General features: G+C 37.1%; 1 protein-coding gene across 5 annotated transcripts; it reads right to left on the reverse strand.

Annotated features, from left to right (window-relative positions):
- Positions 1–1,565: 1,565 nt before the first annotated feature.
- RAD17 (RAD17 checkpoint clamp loader component) lies at positions 1,566–19,360 on the reverse strand. 5 transcript variants are annotated; one of them, XM_087761387.1, is made up of 16 exons: positions 19,101–19,358; positions 17,472–17,750; positions 16,284–16,367; positions 15,412–15,568; positions 14,777–14,913; positions 13,586–13,638; positions 13,367–13,492; positions 13,210–13,279; positions 12,453–12,564; positions 9,873–10,067; positions 8,321–8,406; positions 7,587–7,733; positions 6,950–7,096; positions 6,069–6,189; positions 4,679–4,736; positions 1,566–2,245 (listed from the first exon to the last, which is right to left on the reverse strand). In XM_087761387.1, exons 1-16 carry the CDS (start codon positions 19,140–19,142, stop codon positions 1,978–1,980), a joined length of 2,082 nt encoding a protein of 693 aa, XP_087617513.1. In that variant the 5' UTR covers positions 19,143–19,358; the 3' UTR covers positions 1,566–1,977. The 5 variants fall into 5 exon arrangements, with proteins under 5 accessions (XP_087617513.1, XP_087617514.1, XP_087617515.1 ...); XM_087761388.1 differs by lacking the exon at positions 7,587–7,733 and having other exon boundaries at positions 19,101–19,360; XM_087761389.1 differs by lacking the exon at positions 17,472–17,750 and having other exon boundaries at positions 19,101–19,359.
- Positions 19,361–19,375: the final 15 nt, after the last annotated feature.

The raw sequence follows: 19,375 nt of genomic DNA on the forward strand, positions 1-19,375 counted from the left end.
CTTCTGCCTTGTAATTGGGATAACATTGCTGAGGGAGCTGAAGTGGGCTCTTCCACTCCCTAGGCATGGGTAGGAGGGTGGGCTGTAGCACTGACACCCATTCTTGTGCCTGCTTGCGGCTACACAAGCTTAACAGCTGTCAGCACTTCCCTTTGGCTTACCTGGGGATTGATTTAATGCTAATTTGGCATCAGCTTTAATTGGGTGCTCACTCACCCTTCAATAATTTGGGGCTTCCATCCTCATCACACATTTTGCACGCCACTGAAATTCAGAGGCAAGAGCACACACATTAGAGCACAAGAGATTATTAAAGAGAATAATGCATTTTTTTGTGTGGTGCTTTCATGTGAAAGAGGTTTTACACAAATTACTATGAACACAGTAGTTGATAGTGATAAGTCTCTACTATTATAATTAACCAGGTGAGTATTGAATACTGCCCTAGTAAGGGCAAGGCCAACAGTAACGCAAAGTAGGGGATGCGAAAGTAATTCTGTTACTACTATTATTATGTGATACTACTGTAGGAAAAGCTGAAAAGATATGAAGAAGCAGCTTGGAGTTTTGCTTGCAAAGTAAAAATCAGTATTTCATGCCTTGCTGTCATTTGCACTAGATGTCCCCCCGCACGGGGAGCACAGGAGGGGTCAGGCGGCGTTTCAGTGCTACGCAACTGCAGGAGGCCCGAGGGAAGTGAGCAACCACCTAAGCTGGGCAGGGGTCACCCCCTCCAAAGCACCCTGGAAAGGGGGAAAGGTGTTAAGGGGCATCAACAGACAAAACCATTTTGACTTTGCTCTAGTAAGTACAGCTGTAACAGAATTTAAGAATTAATGGAGAAATTTCCCTCTTCAAAATCAAACAATAGTTATAGATGTAAAAACTACACCTGTCCCTTGAGAGAAGACAAATCTGGACTTTTTAATAGCAGCATTGATTCTGAGGTTATGGTGTATAAACACGTATTTTCTTCTGCTCAACTTTGGATGTAAGCAATACAGAAATGCAAACATACATTACACATTTGAAGTCGTGTGTTTGGGGTTTTTTTCTTATTCCTATGGTACCACTAACCACAGCAACGTGTTACATTGATTTGCATGGACCAATCCCAGTTAAAGAGAAACACCGAAGTATTAAACAGTCTGTTCAGACAGCCACAATGCACTTCCCACGTCTGAGTTACCAAACACAGGATTATTCTTTCCCCCAGCACAACTGCAATTTAAGGAGAAAAACTGCACACTACACCATTAACTTCCTACAGAATACAAAGGATGAGGACTTATGCTCGATTGTTATATTTTCCCCTCTATAAGTTACGAAAATGTCTTTCAAAAAAGAATGCAAAATAATTCGTTGTACAACATCTGTTCAACTTACAAACACATAAAAATCTGTGTCAGAGTACAAAACAGTATTAACACAGTAGGAGTTTTATTTACATCATCAGTACAGGATATCAAACGTTTTACACGTACACTTCAGTTTCTTCTTTCAGGAGGTCCAAGCTTCTAAACAGCTATTTTTTTGAAGGTATGAATTTTAATAAAACCTTCAAATGCCAACAACTTATCAAATGTTTACTCAGGAAACACACTGTACAATTGCAAAGTAAATTAAAATGAGTAAAAAATAAAAATAACTTAAAGAGTAACACTGCTTATCTACAGTCTTTCAAACTAATTTCCGTCATCATTTCTTATTCTCTTTTTATCAATATAGATTACTTCATGGCTCAGAAGAAGCAGGGAATAGTTTGTAATTCGGTATTCAGCTCAGGTCTGATCCTGCAAACTTAAGAGGAAGCTGAGGAGAGGTGTCTCAATGCTGACACAGCATGTTTAGACTTGGCCTCCTGGCCCACCTAAGTGGCTAAAGCAGTACTTTTGTGCAGACCATACTCCCTTTAGCAAAGGCCTTTGTAGCATATTAATCTATTCAGGCAAGTTGGTGGTTGATATTTTGTTGTACTCAGTCACTATCATATTCCTCTATTTTTAATTCGTCTTCCTCCATGATTGCTTGAGCTGCAACAGGCTGAGGCTGACTGGAAGGGAGTTCACTTCCACTGCACTGGCTAGAAGAGAGAGGGAATCCATCCGATTCATTCTCATTTGTTCTGTTTTTCTCCATCTGTATAGCCGTCTCCATAGCAACCACATCGGCACGGTCCCCCTCAGAGCTAACAAATAAGTCTGGTATCCCAGGATCTTTGTCAGTAAGTGTTTCAAGCTTTAATCTGTAAAATTATCATCGCAACAGTAAGTCACCACAAAAAAAATTCCACACCTCCTGCTCTCTCACACAGAAGCTGCGATAGAAAAGACTGCCCGTGTACCACACAAGTCACCCCCCCTTCACTGATGCTCAACAGCTTTCACATTTTCTGGCAGTAATACCCTCCATCGATCACAGTTAATTCAAGCTATACACATTCTGTGCTTACATCACTACATTCAGTATTACGTTTTTACAGCTCTGCGCACATCTTCCAGGTATAGATACTTGCGCCCAGAACTCAACACCATACAGCTTACACGACAGCCTACAGAAGACACAGGAGTTCCTCTCGGGGAAAGGACTTCCCTACATAGCCTCAAACCACAGCAACAGCAAGACACCCAGTCCTGTTTGTGCTCCGTCACTTTCCCAGTACCCGTTGTTGCTTGAAGTTTCCTCCTTATGGTGACAGTGGTTTTGCTTAGCTTTCCTCATGCTCAGTTGAACTGCTAACAGTTAAGCTACTGACAACAGCCCAAGGTACATTAGACCCTTTCCAAGCAAAACCAAAATTCTTTTGGGACAGGAAGCAATTTAACTTGAAACAGGCAAATTAAAAAAAAAAAAAAAAAAAAAAAAAAAGGAGTGTAAAGGAAATCTTTTTGTATTTTATAATTTCTTTTACTATTTGGACATCTCAGTCTTTCTAGCATCTCTGTATCAGTATGTTACCAATGTTCCTTTATTATTTTTCCCACTTTACATGGTAATAATAAAAACTTACACAGCTACTGAAAAAAACCTCATCCTGACACCAACTCCAGCTGATCAAATACTATGTACTCTCCTCAATGCCCATTTTCTTACTACAGTACCATTCCCATTCCATTAATAAATATAATGGAAAATAAATAAAATATTCTTATTTCCATTGAAACAGCTGCACGTAAGTTATTTTAAGGACTGCTTAATAACACAAAATAAATAAATTGCTGAATAAATAAAATGCTGAAGGAAGCAAATGCTTACTGAAATATCTACGTTTCTCTATACTTCCTTTCCAAAATAGTGAACAAATGAAAAAGGATTACCATGTTTTCAGGACAAAGTTACTCCTCAGATAAAACTCTAAATGACACACACCCAACTTATTAATGCAGATACCAAACATTTATCAGTATTTAAAGGTATGCTGCAGGCAAAATTAATGGCATAAGGAAGTCTACAATTCATTCATAAAGTTACAAACATTTTGGCTTAGACTAGGGAGATTGCAAAGAAACACCCGTTAGGGACACTTTCCCTTCTTCCTGACTAGCAACCAAAACGGCTTTTAATAACACTGTTGGGGAACAGGGTGGTTCTTGGGTAATACAGCCTTTACCTTACAGGCCAGTATTTCATAGTTAAACTCAGACAGCAATACCACAGTGATAAACATGAGATGCTTTGTCGAATGCCCTAACAAACTGTGTCTCGGTTAAGAGACGAAAGAGTTGGTCTCGTTCCAGCTAACTGTGATCACGATCCTTTATTAGAAAAAGACCACCACAATTAAAACTCTTTTTTTTTTTATTTCAGAGATATCAAAGTTATAGAAATGTAACTGAGGCTCTACTAGCATAAATGATGCCTATGATTCAGAAGGCTCACTAGAGTCACAATATGCCATGCCATGCCATGTCACCCCATGACTGCTACACAATCTGTAGGTAGAGCACTACAGTCTCACAGTTGAAATAAACAGTATTTTTTCAGTATTTAACATCTAAGACAGAGGAACTTCTGTAGTTATAGTTTTATTTAAAAAATGCATTCTAAACAAAGGTTTACTCTAAGTAGTCTGATAGGCAAAAAGTCCACAAAATAAAAATTAGTGCTGCTATTCAATTTCAGTGGAAGCACTCATTAAAATATTTCATAGTTCCATAGATATACAACTGCTTCAAAAGAAATAATTCCCCATTATACTTTCTTTCTTACACCTCTAACATGCATGTGAACACAGAATGTTCTATCAAACTTCCAGATTAATGTTTTATGTCATGATAAACAATAGGCAAAGCACACTATACTCTGCATCAATTCAGTTTTATTCTCACATAAATGTTTTTTGATTGTAAAAAAATATTTTATTCAGATCATGCGCTGGAGAAACATAGATACGTCTAGGATAGAGCTAACCTTTGATATAATGGAAAAGAAAGCTAAACAAGGATAAAAAGCAAAATTACAGTTAAAATGTTGCTACTAACATTGTAATGATAAATAGATTTGAACTAGAAAAAGTTTAACAGGCAAAATATAAAATTATCATGCTGCAAGTGAGGGAAAATGTCACATCGTAGATGTACAGTGAAGATGTTTCTCTATGACAGGGTTCTTTTCCTCAATATATTAAGAAAGAAAGAAAGTCTTAATTTCTTTAAGAAAAGACAGAAGTCAAGATTACCTCCCAAAATGTCTTTTCAGTGGTAGCCTCCCAACGTCTTGGATAAAAGCAATCTGAGCTGAGAACAAAGAATCACCAGTATCATACTGAGTAGATCATAACACACATACAATTAAACATACTGGAAAATAAATAATTAATATGTTTAGTCAATATTCCTATATATATTTGCAACATTTTAGATACCAAAACACTGCACATGTGTATGTTTTTTTTTTCCCCAAACTGTTTACCACATTACCATAACATATTTACAGGATTGCCTACACATAAAAAAAAATTCCTGACATTCATCAATTGTGTATTTATGATGTAGTTATTATTCCATAGCCTGCAAAATGAATTCGCCCTGATGTCAATGCCTTAGTTAAGACATTAAGCCTTTTATTAGAAGTAATTAACATAGCATAAGCAACCCAGCTGTCTAAACAATAATTTTTGGATTATGTACCATACCAAGTACATTTTTCCACATGAACTGTCTGCTATTGTATTATCTCAGGTTACACATTTTTTTAAGGCACTGCAAACTTGGATTTTGTTTACTTTATCTGGGACAGGCTTTTTAAAGCCTTTTAAGTCTGTTGATGGTACTGGAAAGGGATCAGTAGGCAATGAAGATTTAGTTAATATTGCCTACTACATTTCCAAATGTCTTCTCACCAAATCCTCTAGTAGATTAAAAAGAAGCCCTAAGCCTAAGAGAACAACTTAATTACTAAAGTTTGATAAATAATTAATGAGTAGGAAATGGGAAGAGGGGTATGAGGTAATAGTTTAACTCTTGCAATGGAATAAAGTTGCCAATACAGTTCTGCAAAGATCTGTGCTAGGACCTGGGCTATCCAATACATTCTTAAACATAACCCTGTGAAAAAATGGGCTGAAGGGCAAGATGAGCAAGTTTGCTGGTGCAACCCAGTTAGACAAGCTAGTAAGGATGCGGACAGACAGAAACTGTGCAAGGACCTTAAGAGACTGAGTGAGAGGGCAACATGATGAAATTCAAAAGTACACAGATGCCAGAAACCCATTCAGTAAAAAAAGGGGAAAATGATTTCAAATACTCCAACATGAGGACCCCATCTTACACACTTATAAAGCATCATATAAGCCTCACTTCTGCCAAGAGAGATACTTATTTTAATTCTTTCAGTTACAAAAGTTTTTAAAAAGTTCTTGTTGTTGTTTCAAACCTAACAGGACACCTTTAATTTTGGCTATGTTACTACAAACATTTTTGGACATCGGCTATATGCATTTACCATAAGTATTTTTTTTTTTTCCGAGGCAAAAGCACAGATAGTATCAGCATTTTGGGCTACAGAATTTTTCAGTATGCTTTAATTACAAAAAAAGAGTCCAAGATCAAGAGTTACACCCTTCTTACCTTGGTTTCTCATTGGATTTGCTAACATAGCAAGATAAGGCAATAGCTCTGTCTGAAGACACTCGGGTGGTAAACAGAAACTTGAAAAGAGAGATTTTGCAGCAAGGCAGTTTTCTTGATACTGAAGGAGTTGGGGGAAAAAGAAACACAAGTAAAAAAAAAGTGGTAAATGATTATTAATGTAGATGTTCTGTACCATAAAAGACAGACTTTCTTCTTGCCTGCTGGATCACTACACACAAGCTACTGAAAAATGAGACCAGAAAAAAAGATAAGCAGTTAGAGTTAACATATACAGATCATAAAAATGGTAAATTCCTTCATTTTTGCCTTTTGCTTAGCATTAAAATTTCCAGAAAATATTTATCCCTTGATTATAGAATTCCCCACCCATCCAGGCCAATATTTTTTGCCAGATACAGCAAGATAAGTATTAGTTAAAATGTAAAAAATTGGTATCTTTGGTATCTCATGAACAAGCTATTTCAGATATACATAAAATGTAGCAGCAGTAATTTGTTAAACTTACACAACAGTTTAATGTGATTTGAACTGCACAAAAACTTATACTTACTTTTAGGAATACTTTATAGTATTTCAACACTAATTGCGTCTCTATTGACTTACGATTAAGACTCCCAGCAGTATGCCAACTTAGATACAGGAATGAGACTTTGTCAGAGGTCTCCAATTTATTTTTCCATTAAAGGAATAAAACAAATGTAACTCTTCAAGCAAGTGCTTTTTAGAAGTAGGTTATATCAAAATAGGATATTTGACAAGTTTAGCACTGTGAGCAAATCTCATCTATACTATTCAACTGTCATATCTTAGCAAAAAAAAGAATAATTACAAAAAAAAAAAAAAACCCAAGCATTTACCTTTTTATTGATAAAGAACCACTGGGGTTTATGTAAAGGCCGGAACCCCATCCCTCCTTGGTGGTGAGCAAAGGCTCTGGACGTATTTGAATGTATCACCCCTCGAGTAGCCACAGATGCACTGTATTCTTCCATCACAAACCGTGTCTAAGAGAGAAATCAGGCATTATGTGAGCCCCAAGGTCTCGGTACAGTGCATTTCATTTGAACTAAAACACACTCTGTAATTGCAGTGACATGACGTGCCCAGAATGCAGTTAGATTACTGTGAAACTTTGACTCAAAGCAACTGAATGAAAAAGCTAGGTCAATTACTGAAGGGAAAAGGCATAGACTCCAACACATTTTTAGCATTAATATGTTCCACTTAAAACTACTTTGTAGAGTATTTTACAAACACTATAATGCACTATAATAAAATACTGACAGAAGCTGGACAAAAAGTTGGACCTGCATCTCTTCTGTAGTTGGTGTACTGTAGCATTCATTAACAATTCACTGTCAGCTACACTGTACGTTTGAAGTGATATAGCTTAATTCTTATTGACCTGTAGGAAAATTGCTTTCTTAGAGAAAAATTTAGAAGCTCGATGTCAGAGTATTAAAAAGTATGTGTGTATAAAAAGATGACACTTACACTCCAAGCACTACAAAGGACATCAGCAGTGCTCAAATATTCACTGGCTCTCACTACATCATCTATATCAGAAAAAAAGTCTACATAGTTCTGGTGAAGGTATAAATTAAACATGCTTCCAGACATATGTGATTTTTCCACAATATCCTATTAGGGAAAAAAAAAAAAAAAGTTCAAGTTTTACACAGTGTATAAGGAAAAGCATCCTATAAAAGTTATGATACATTTAGATGGTTAGGGAGCTGGCACACATGATCTACGAAGTGATGCTTATGTACAGAAGGGAGGTTGGTTTGCTCCCTGAGAAGGCTAATGGTGGGGATGGAGGGGCAGAAGCCATTGCTGTCTTGAACTCTCTTAATGGGTGGTCACGGCAGGGTGAATTCAGACTCCTCTTGGCAATGCACAGTGAAAGGATGAGAAGTAACAATCAAAGGCTGCAGCAAGGGAAAGTCCACCTTCCACTACAAGTCCGTCAGTGAGGTGAGAGAATCTCTGTTCCTGGAGATACTCAAAACTCCACAGATCAAGACCCTGGGAACCTAAGGTACCTTCAAAGTTAGCCTCCAGAGGTCCCTTCCAGATTAATTATTCTGTAACTTAGACAGATTGAGTACACATATATTAAGATCGGTGACAAAACCACTGTGCTTGAGAATTTGCATCAATCTCTTAGAGTTTGTTTTGGTTTTTTTTCAAACCAAACTGGAATCAAGTAGTTATTGCAGATGTACCTCAGGCTGAATAAGCAAGGTGTCTCGATGGTATTCTGATAAGTGCGCAGGCAGCTGAGGAAATTCTGATTCTGACACTGGTTCTCCTACAAAGGATTTTGCAATCTTTAGTTTTAGTATCAGAAATGTTATTACATTTCTGCACATAATCAAAAAAGCCAGAAGATGACACACATTTCAGATTATATATTCAAAATTAGAATAAAAATTAGATAGGAGCAAGAACAGAGATGTGTAACTGCATGAATAGTAGTTTTCACATATATTGAGCATAATTTTTAGCAACTGTCATCTCTACCAGCAACTAGATTACACCATTTTCAGTTCCCAGAAAGCTCTTGATGCAGGCGTAAGTGCTTAATTATATAGTCAATATTACATAGTCAACAACACGTAATTAGTTACATTACACTTCATATAACAAATTTCATCAAGTTATTTTCATATTCCCTCATCTCACTATTTCTCAGTTGATTTTGGAACTGATATTGTGAATTTATTCCTGAAATGTGGACAGCCAATGGCATTATGGATCCTGATTTAGCTGAGTGCAGATAGTACTAGTTTAGTAAGTATAAAATGCTTATGAAATATAGTTCTTAAATGTTAAAAAAACAGTACTGTAACCACACAGAGGGAGGAGATAGGTTCTGTAAATTTACAGAACCTGAGCATATAAAAAGTAGAACTTTCGGTAGTAGTAAGGTGGAAAGGGAGACAGGGTATGACAGAGAAGTGGACGAGGTTTTCAGGTCAGAAAGGAGAGAGCACATATGTCTGTTAAAGGGAAACAAAGAGTTGAGATAAACAGTAGGGAGGAAAAGACACCAGGAGTCAAACCCATATATACAAATAAGGGAGACAGAAGCAATGAGGCTGTTCTGTAACCTTTAGGAATACAGACGAGTATAGAACATAAGCGCACAACAATGTATAATTCTGCACAAAAGCAAAATTTGCTTCTGTAAAAAGCGACAAATGTGGTGACTATCTATCTAGCTTTGTATGCATGAAGCACATGGACCAAATGCAACTAGAGTTATATAATTTTATTACATAAATGTAGTACATCTTAATGAAACATTTATTTACCTAATAGATACAGACAGCTGCAATCTCAGTTACCACAAACTTTTATTACTGTTTTTATACTGTCATTAATGACCAAACCTGCAAATTAGGACAAGATAGGATGAGAGTAAACGGCCTCAAGCTGCGCCAGGGGTGGTTTAGGTTAGATATTAGGAGAAACTTCTTCACCGAAAGGGTAGTCAGGCATTGGAACAGGCTGCCCAGGGAAGTGGTTGAGTCTCCATCCCTGAAGGTATTTAAAGAATGGATAGATACGGTGCTCGAAGACATGGTATAGTGATGGACTTGGCAGTGATAGGTTAACATTGGACTCGATGATCTTAAGGGTCTTTTCCAACCTTAACGATTCTATGATTCTATGAAATTAGAGCTCACACTAAGCCTTACTTTAGTAAATCTAGCTATTGGCAGCTGACATGCTTTGCCCATTAAAAGGAAGAATGAGTCAAAGTTTTCTTACTTTTGCAGTAAATTATTTTCCCCAGAGCATGGAAAAGAAAGATGGAAGCATCTTTGCCACCAATAGCTTGTATCTCCTGGTCTTCTGAAGTATCAGATTTACTTTTCTTTCTTACTTTAGATACTGCTGCTGCTTCACATTTTGGTGCAGAGCTCCTTTTCTTCCTTGACCAAAACTCTTTCTCCAATGAGCAGTCTATCAATAAAAGCAAAAATAGGATCAGGATAAAGTACATGAATCCAAAAAAGTTTTCTATTATATTGCCACTGCTAATATTCTAAAAAAAGAAATTAAAAAAAAAAACAACAGAAAAGGTTATATAAATAGGGGCAGTAAGAGAAAACTCATTTCTTAGGAAGACAACCCAGTCAGCTAAACTAGCATGCTTCATTCCACTTCTGTCCCTTAAGCCACAGCTAAGGTGCCAAATACTTTTTAGAATAATAAATGTGTCTTTAAAAAAAGCTAGCATTCTTGTTTATTCATTCTAGTTCTGATGCATCCCCAACTTGCCTTTCTTAAAAATTTATTCTTTATAAAGTACAAGTGCAAATATATGTAAATTATATTTGTTACGTTCTGTTCACTTATCAATTTCTCTTCTATTTGCATTATCTGTATAATACACTCACTGAAATATAAGGTGGCAAAGAAAATCTTTCATTTAGGTGATTCTTCCAACAGCCAATTTCCACAATGTTTTGAGCTCCAAGGAATAAAACCCTTCTTCTACTCTAATTTAAAATTCAAAAATGTTCACAATATGATTTAGTGGCGGGTGAATGTTCCTTATCAAGCTAAGAGAATTTATCCTTTAAGTATTTGTGTTTCTTTTCTCCCACGATTACCATGGATCCATTTTACCCATTAATACTACTATAAAGTGAATTATCGCTTGTGTTTACACGTATACACAAGTGAAGAAATAAATTATATACATGTAAAAACTAATACTGTGTTCTCAGAAGATCAACAAGGAGGTGAGGGGTCTCCAAAATTTACAAAATATCACTGGCTGCCAATCATTTATCTAACAGAAATTTTTTAGTTGTTCAGGTATTTCAACCGCACACAAAGGCAGCTCTTCTCAATCTGTTACACAAAATGTGAGAGGAGGATGTTCAGTGTAGTATGACTTGAGTACACGATTCTGAGATGTCACGTACAGAAGCTGTCAAGCCATATGCCTTTGTTTTCTCCCAAGTTCCCTTTATAACTCTCATGTTTTTACATTTCCAAGGTAATTTATTAAAAATTACACAAACTGGTCATTTTAAGAGCATTTAGATTTTCTACAGTATGTAGAAGCTACTTAACATCCAGCAGTGAGCTACTGCAAACTATTCTCAGCTATCACCAACCTACCATTTATTAACTCAATGGCATTATCATCACAATGGGTTTACTGAGAGGAATTTTATATTTTTGTCATTAACACAGAACAATACGACCTTAGCATACTAGAAGACAACATCAGAAGAATTTAGTTTCCACATTTGCTAATTAAACCTAGAAACTTGACTCTCTCCCTCATGTAATTTAACCAACACAGCTAAGCTAATTTCAATACACTTTAAAACTCAAACTAGAACACTCCCTCCTACCACAAGGACTTGAAACTACATTTAATCCTGTATTCCATGAGCACATTTTCTATTTGCAAGGTGGATGGGACAGAAAATGAGTAAAAGCAACAAGATCATTGCTAGCTTTACAACATACTGCAGAAGACAACTGTTCAATTCACTACTTTATTTCTAGGTTAAATATAAATGCTGGCACCATCTAACAGTTCTTAGAATGAACTACACGTGCCAGAGTACTGGCTTTTAGAAATCATAGATTATGTAACTTGCATACGTTGGTTTCTTAACAGTTATTGACTTCCAAGGCTTATAAGAGACATGACAGTAAGTCTCCTGTTTTCTTTTGTTGTTGGAACATTTAAAATAATCCAAACTAAGTCTGATTTGAGCATTATCCAACCAAGTACTTTGAAGACTACTAAAACACTGAACTTCAAAGTTATTCTATAATACACTCAATAGCTTCACAGTAGGTCATGCCACTTCACAGCTTTTCAATTTACCAACAGCTGTAGGAACTCCAAAACAAAATCAATCATTACAGAAATGCTGCATACAAAGTCAACGGGCTATTTCAGAAATGCTTTAAGGGCGGAGATAAGGACATGGAGAAAAAGCAAGCAATGAAAATATCCCTTTCAAATTAAGGTTGCATCATAAAAGCTTTGATCAGTGAACACATACCAATAGCAAAGATATCAAGAAGAAAAGAGTACATTTCATTAAATTACATCAACACATAAGTAGCAGATATTACTCAGTTTTAAGACTACAGGTAACAGTCATGAGATGGAACATTTTCTGCTTAGAAAAAACACCACAACAAAAAAAAAAAAAACCCAAAGACAAACTTTGTGTCTTTTATTCTTGCTCCAGAGCAGCATGTCAAAAATGTTTTACACAGCTCACCTAGCTGTGCTGCACAGTGAACAGAATACCTTTACAGCAGAAATGGTCAAAATGTCATTCACTTACCAAAATCATAGGTATTTACCTTTCATGGAATAAAACTGAAGACTGTTTATTGCACTTCTTATATCACCTGAACAACCTCTGCAAAGCAACTCCAAAGAAGTTCTATCAAGAGCATAATTCTTTTCTCTGTTCTACAAGGAAAAGCAACATTCAAAGTAATAAGAAAAAGTAGGAAAAGGAGTACTTGAACACTATTCTGGCTGTGAGGACCCACCTCTGATACACACCATAAACAGACCTCATGAGCACCCACCATGTGCTCAAACCATGTAATACTGCTAACTTTAAAACATTTAATCCATTTAAGCATATTGCCATGTTTTATATAGCAATATTAAAGAGAATAATGCACATAATTCTTTGCAAGGTGTCACTCAATATTAGACTTGGTTGTAATCAAAACAGTTCAGGAATAACATAGGATTTAGGTTCGTTAGCTCTTCTGGCCTTGCGGGATACAATGAAAATTACATCTATTCCTATTATTTGTTTCATATATATAGTTTCTGTAACAGGCAGAAGAATTTTCAGAAGTAACTTTGAAGATTTACAACAAGGATCACGTGGAACTAATCTTAAAAACAAGACACCTTTCCAGTTGGTTCCTTTTTTTTTGTGTTGGGGGGGGATTGGTGGTTTTTTTTGGGGGGTGTGGGGGTCTGCTATCAAAGATCAAACAAATACAGTAACAAATACAAATAACATATTTCAGATGTAAAAGTCTGAAATCTTTTCATCTTGGCACTGCACAGAAGTTATCAGTTTTGACAACTTACCATACTAGCTTCTGTTGCAGCTATTCGATTAAGAACTTTCATCATATTTGTTGGTGCAACAGGCTTGAAACTGTTAAATTTCATTTAAAAAAAAAATTAATTAGTTTCTGACTTCTCATTTATTTCAATCAAGTTTTACTGAGACAAAAGATCTTACCTAATATTGGATATACACAACTCCTCTAGAATTTCCATTGGGAATAGTAACCTCTGGTTGCTGTCTCCACTGAAGTTATCCGAGATTATAAATATAAGGGGACATCTACTTGTACAAACAAATCTCCTAAATTGAAAAATAAGCAAGTATAACAAGAATCAAATTCCAGTTTACTGCAAGTGGCTAAAGCTAATCATTAAAAACTTATTTGCAACTGACCTGAGAATTTCATGTAGACTGCTAGGGTCTCGATAGAATTGGTTAGGTATGTCCTGTTCAAAACAAATGAAATGCTGTCATTGCATTCAGATGTATATACTCTCTCCCACAGACTGACTGTTATGGCACACTACGTTGCTACACATTTCTTCTTCCTAGTTAGCTTGCTTTCAACTAAATTTGAATGCTGCTAATAGTGAAGATAACCAGGGGAAAACAAATGAAGAAAAAACCCCAAAGCACAGTATTTTTTTCTTTTATTATGGAAAAAAATTATCTAAAAAGAAACATTTTATTTCTGTCCTTGTTTCCCAAGAAACAGCCTTGGGTGATTACATTGCCTACTAGAACGGGTTTTACTCAGAGGATAAACACTCAAGGTAGCAGCTCCACTGAGGAAGAGGGCAGGATATACTATTTGAGATATGAGAGGACCTACACAAGGAAGTGACTTCATGAAGAGAAGTCACAGAAAACTATGCTTCATAAATTCTACAGTTCATCACATTACTCAGCTAGAATTTTTATCTCATCTATTCTTTTTCTTGAAAGTTTACAGACAACTTGACTATCATAACTTACAAAATTCCTCTGTCAGAAAAAATGGAAAGCTCAGAAAATGGTATTGAAACACACTCCTGAGTAAGTAAAAATAAAGTCTTCTCCTCTACCTCCCGTTACAGCTCACAAAATCTCAGAGTTCACATCTCTGCTCTAAATACCACACACTCCCCTCCCCCCGCATAAGACCAGGGAATGCTAAATTTCAAATGCTTTCTGATTGTATTAATTTATCTCCTACACTCTGGTGCATCCTTAAGTAACAAGAAGAGTGGGGGTTTTTTCCCCTCTTCCTGTTTATACACATGTATATTTCTAAAAAGCTAATCATACAGAAACATGGGTATGACTTTTCAATATTGTTTTGATCTACTTTTTGATACTCTATTACTTATTTCTGTACATAAACTAGTCTCCAATTTCTGCCTGATTATCAGCTTACATAGTTTAACTACAGGTAGAACCTGGTTCTAGCCTGCTGTAGAGACTAAAAAAGCAATAAAGAACGCATCTGCAGTACAGCAGACTAACTTTTGGCAATACCAGTCCAACAGCTGAAGCTAGTTAGCATGTCCATATTACAATAAAAGGCATTGCTTTCACAACAAGATTTCACAAGTTTTCACTTACTTCAATAAGAATAAGCTTTTTATCATTTTCTGAGGACTCCCCAAGCATCTGAAGTTTGTTATACTTATTTGCTCTTAATAGAAAATCTTGAAAGAGAGCTGCTTGAGCCTGACTCGGAAACGTATGAAAATTTGAGTCTGAAAAAGAAAACTAATTAAAAATACGTAGTCTATATTATACCACATAGAATATAAATAGCCAGAACTGATACCCACCCATGCTATTTTCTGACAGTAGCCATTCAACACCAGCAGTCAAGCCGTTTGGCAAACACATTGCAAATACAAGGGAATTTTTAAAAGGTAGAATTCAATTGAGGACCCAGACCAAGACACGCTCACCTATTTTTATTGAATTGGCTCAAATGACATCCAGGCTATTGCATAGCTCTCTATACTGATTTCAATTGCAAATTATCTTGGACTAAACACTGTAAAAAAACTAAATCCCTTTTCAGATAAAAGCAAAAGATTCTTATTAAACACTAAGGATCTGACTTACATGGATGTGGGTCTGACTTCATATGTGACAGAGAATAAAATAAAACAAATAAATAGAATAAAAAAAATACAGAATACAAAAATCACAAAAGTAACTGGAAGAAAAAAAGAAAAGAAAAAAATCAAAATACTTACCATGGCCAAGCATATTTCTTAAGTCTTCTTTCGTAAAGTCTAAAGGTATTGGATTGGTCCATTCTTGCACCTGAACGCCAAGATCTTTTGCTAATACTTGTATAGTTGCAGTCTTTCCACAACCAGGAGGACCAGTCAGCAGTAAAACAGAGCCACTCTGCCACAAGGAAAAAAAGAAAAAAAAAAAAAAAAAGAAAAATTCCAAACATGATAAATAAAGACTGAAAGTTGGCTGAAGATGAATATTGGTTGAAGTTCTATAGTTTCTCTGGTAATGATTCTCTTTTCCCAATAAAAACTGACTTAAATATTTTGTGTTATTAATTTACCTGTTGAGTATTCAAATAAAAAGAGCTAGACCAGAACTCTGAAAGCCTTGCTCTCAGTTTTTAATGTATCTGTTCAGTCAACTGCACACCATGTATACTAACAACATAATACATACTGAACTGGAGAACCGGCTCTAAAAAACACTAGCCAAGACTGATAAATTATGCATAAGAATGCCTCTTAGCAATCAAGAGGTTAAAAACATCCTATTACGTCAAGTCAGTGCAACTGGAAATTTGCTAAGATACTTAAAATTAACCTGTGGGAGATAAAATGCAGTTATAAGCACACACTGAAGACGTATGAACTGACTGGATGCTAGAAAACGGTATTTCTAAGCAAAACCAGAATCCACCTCTTAGCAGCATAAGCCCTAAACAAATGTACAAGCTCTAATCCATGTTCTTAACAGGTTTCGTATAATGCAATAGATATATAATCCCTACTTTTAAGTTCAGGTTTTTCCTTGAAGTTAAAATAAAATTGAATCCAGCTCATTTGTATGGTTCTATATCTCTAGCTGCTAATTTTAGCAAGATTACCTGCTTTGGCTGCCTCTGAAATATGTGCATTTTTAACCAGGTTTCAACTTCTTCAATTTTCTTCTTTTGCACAGCAAGGTCATTCTAAAACAAAGTTAAAATACGTGAAATGCATATATGCACCTCTTGGTTTCTAAGACTGTGATGACAAGATTCAAGAACAGAATACATGCTGACTATAACTTTAACAGACATGCACATGTATATTCCAGTTACATATGTTTATGCTATGTAGAAGTAAGCACAACAATCAAGGATAATAATTTCAGCCTGTTTCCTCAAACAGCCAATTTTCCATTGCTTGCTGTTGGAAAAGAATGAATTATTTATTATCCCTAAAGTAACAACATTACAATCTTGCCTGTTTGTGTCAGTATGCTTTATAGCTATCGCTGGCACTTTTTAGGCTCTACTGAATCTAATACTACATAGATTTGTGGAACTTCCACAAATCTCATGCAGCTTACTCACCTTCTAGCCTTGTAACTCAATTCCTCTCCATGGATGAGCTATCAAATATTTAAATATAAAATACAGGTACTACACTCACTTACATCGACAAGCTAGGAGACAGCTAACACACGTGCTGACACTTTTGAAGCACACTGTGAAAAAGCTGTTCCACGAGCAGAACCAGCAAAGACAGGTTTACTACAGATTTGAGCCCTTTCCCCTCGAAGCCCTAAGCTACCATAGTATCCCCCACCCGCAAAGTCATGCTTAAGATGTATCAAGCGAGCAAGAGAGAGTGCAAACTGCAGTTAGTCAAGTAGTCTGAACATACTAACAGACCAGCTAACTGCTGTCCAGAAACATGCAAGGTAATTCCTGTTGTTTCCCATAATGAGTGCACTAAGTCAGTTCTCTCTCCTTTCTTTAGTACTTGGAGCTGTCAGATCTGGCTGAAACTCAGTAACAGGTTCAAAAGTTTAGGAGTGGATGGACAGGAAACAACAGCTCATCAGTAGCTTTATCTGCTCAGGAAGCCTGAGGAAAAAATGCATTTCCTACGCAAAAAATAGCTCATTAAAATCTTAACTACAGACCATAAATAAATTGAACCAGTACTTCACTGCCCTTATAAAATAGGATATACTTAGAACCCGACCAATCCAGATCACAAACAGAAGCACAACATGCTACACTATAATGTTACTACTACATTAGCACTTAGAATAACTCTCACACCTGAGTCTCAGGTTTGTATCTATCTACCCACGGCTCATCTTGAGATTGGCTCCAGTTTTGTCTGGGCTTGTTACAAGGCAGATCTACTGAAGACAACTTTGCTCTTTTTCTGGGCAGAACTTTAGTTTTGCTACTGTCTGGCACAGAAGACAGTTCTTTCTTCTTTTTGCTCCGGTTTCTTCCAGAGTTGCCTTCTAGTGACTTCACAGGAACTGCACTAGAAGAAATATTTGTGTTTCCAAAGAAGTCATCAAATGAACGTGCCAACCAATCTGTTGCCTGGTAAAACACAAATGTTTTGCTATTAGTGTAGCACTCTCCTCCCCTTAATTGGGTACAGTTATCTTTAGAAAATTGGAGATTTTTATCAAGTGTATATAAGAATATCTCATAGATGTAAAGAACTTCATTAGCATTGAAAGGCATACTACCAGTTAGCAACAAACAGGGGGACTTACGCTTTTTGAACGTATCAATTACATTCTTCTTCAGTATTAAGATAAAGCTACACTTCACATGTTGTGACAGAGTATTGTGCAGCAAATTGGCAAATCAGAACAAGTTAAAGATTCTACAAACACACATTCAAACTAAAAAAGTAAAATTAAAAGAGAGATAAGAATGAAAAAATAGCATAAGCTTATTTATAGCATTTTGGCATTAAGGTCATGTTCATGTTGCCTCTACATGGTTTTCAGCATGTGGCTTTTTTTTTTTACTTTTTTAACATTTACAATGCAGCCTTTTGTGTTTAAAAATTAGAACTAAGCAACGGAGAAAAACTATTTAGGCAGCACAGTAAACGGGTATTATTTGTTTGCTGCATGAGGAAGCTTGGACTGATGCAGAATCAGACTGTCACATGTACCAGAAGTCTGTCTGACTGTGACACAGAACGAAACTAGTAATAGCGTCAATATTTAATTTTGGATTTGAGAAATACCCTGCTAGGACAGGTGTACAAACTTAGACTTAGCTAGCACCTAGCCCGCAAAGGGCATCAGGGAAAGAGCTTCTTTCCCCAGCAGCTGCCGTCAGTGGACAGACGGGGAAGGCAGGACAGGACCCCAAAACCTGCTAACAGCTGCACAATAACCTTTTAGCATAGGAACCATAACGGGCTACATACCAAAACACAGTTCCACGAAAACAGGAGTAACAGAATAGATACCTCATCTCCGAAAAGCTCCACGAATACTCCACAGTTTATATGTCTCATAAATTAATGCAACAGACCATTACCAGACAAGAGGTTATCTGAGAGTCAGAGGCATTCGCAACTGGGAAAGGGGATTTGTCTCTGCACGGTTTACTTTTAACATTACTCTCACAAAAACTATTTTTAGTTGAATTTGCATATTTACCAGGGCACCGGATAGCACCGTGTGAGGAGGTTTCCTTTTTACACATTGCACTAGCAAGTACGAAAATAAACATCTTACACATAGAAAAAACCGCAACTGAAAAGGAACTGCCAACACAGCGACCAAGGACTAATTACCGAGCCTAAAAATATTGCTAATCGGAGCCGCCGGCCTCTTCCCGGAAGCTGAAAAAAGCTTCCTCAGGGCAACTGTGGGCCCCGGGAACCCCTCACACCCAGCCCCTATCTCCCCCTCCGCGGCCTACCTCCGCCGACGCCGCCTGCCTTCCCGAGGAGCTTCCAGACATCCTCAGCCCGGCGCGGGGCCCATCCGCCGTGCGGCCCCCACTGCGACAACCGGGCCTAAGGGGAGAGCCCGGCTGGGGAGGGAGGGAGGGAGGGAGGAAGAGACGGAGGGAGGCAGCAGGCGGGCGGGCCGAGGCTGCAGTGGGGCCCCGTCAGCCGGGCCGAGCCCCCTCACCCCGGACGGCCGAGCTCCCGCCGGGTCCTTCTCCTCCGCCGGCTCTTAGCTGTCCGCGGC

Source organism: Nipponia nippon, unplaced genomic scaffold (genome assembly GCF_047370975.1).
Source record: "Nipponia nippon isolate SJK-2023a ecotype South Korea unplaced genomic scaffold, ASM4737097v1 scaffold_24, whole genome shotgun sequence".
In the NCBI taxonomy this organism is placed as follows: domain Eukaryota; kingdom Metazoa; phylum Chordata; class Aves; order Pelecaniformes; family Threskiornithidae; genus Nipponia; species Nipponia nippon.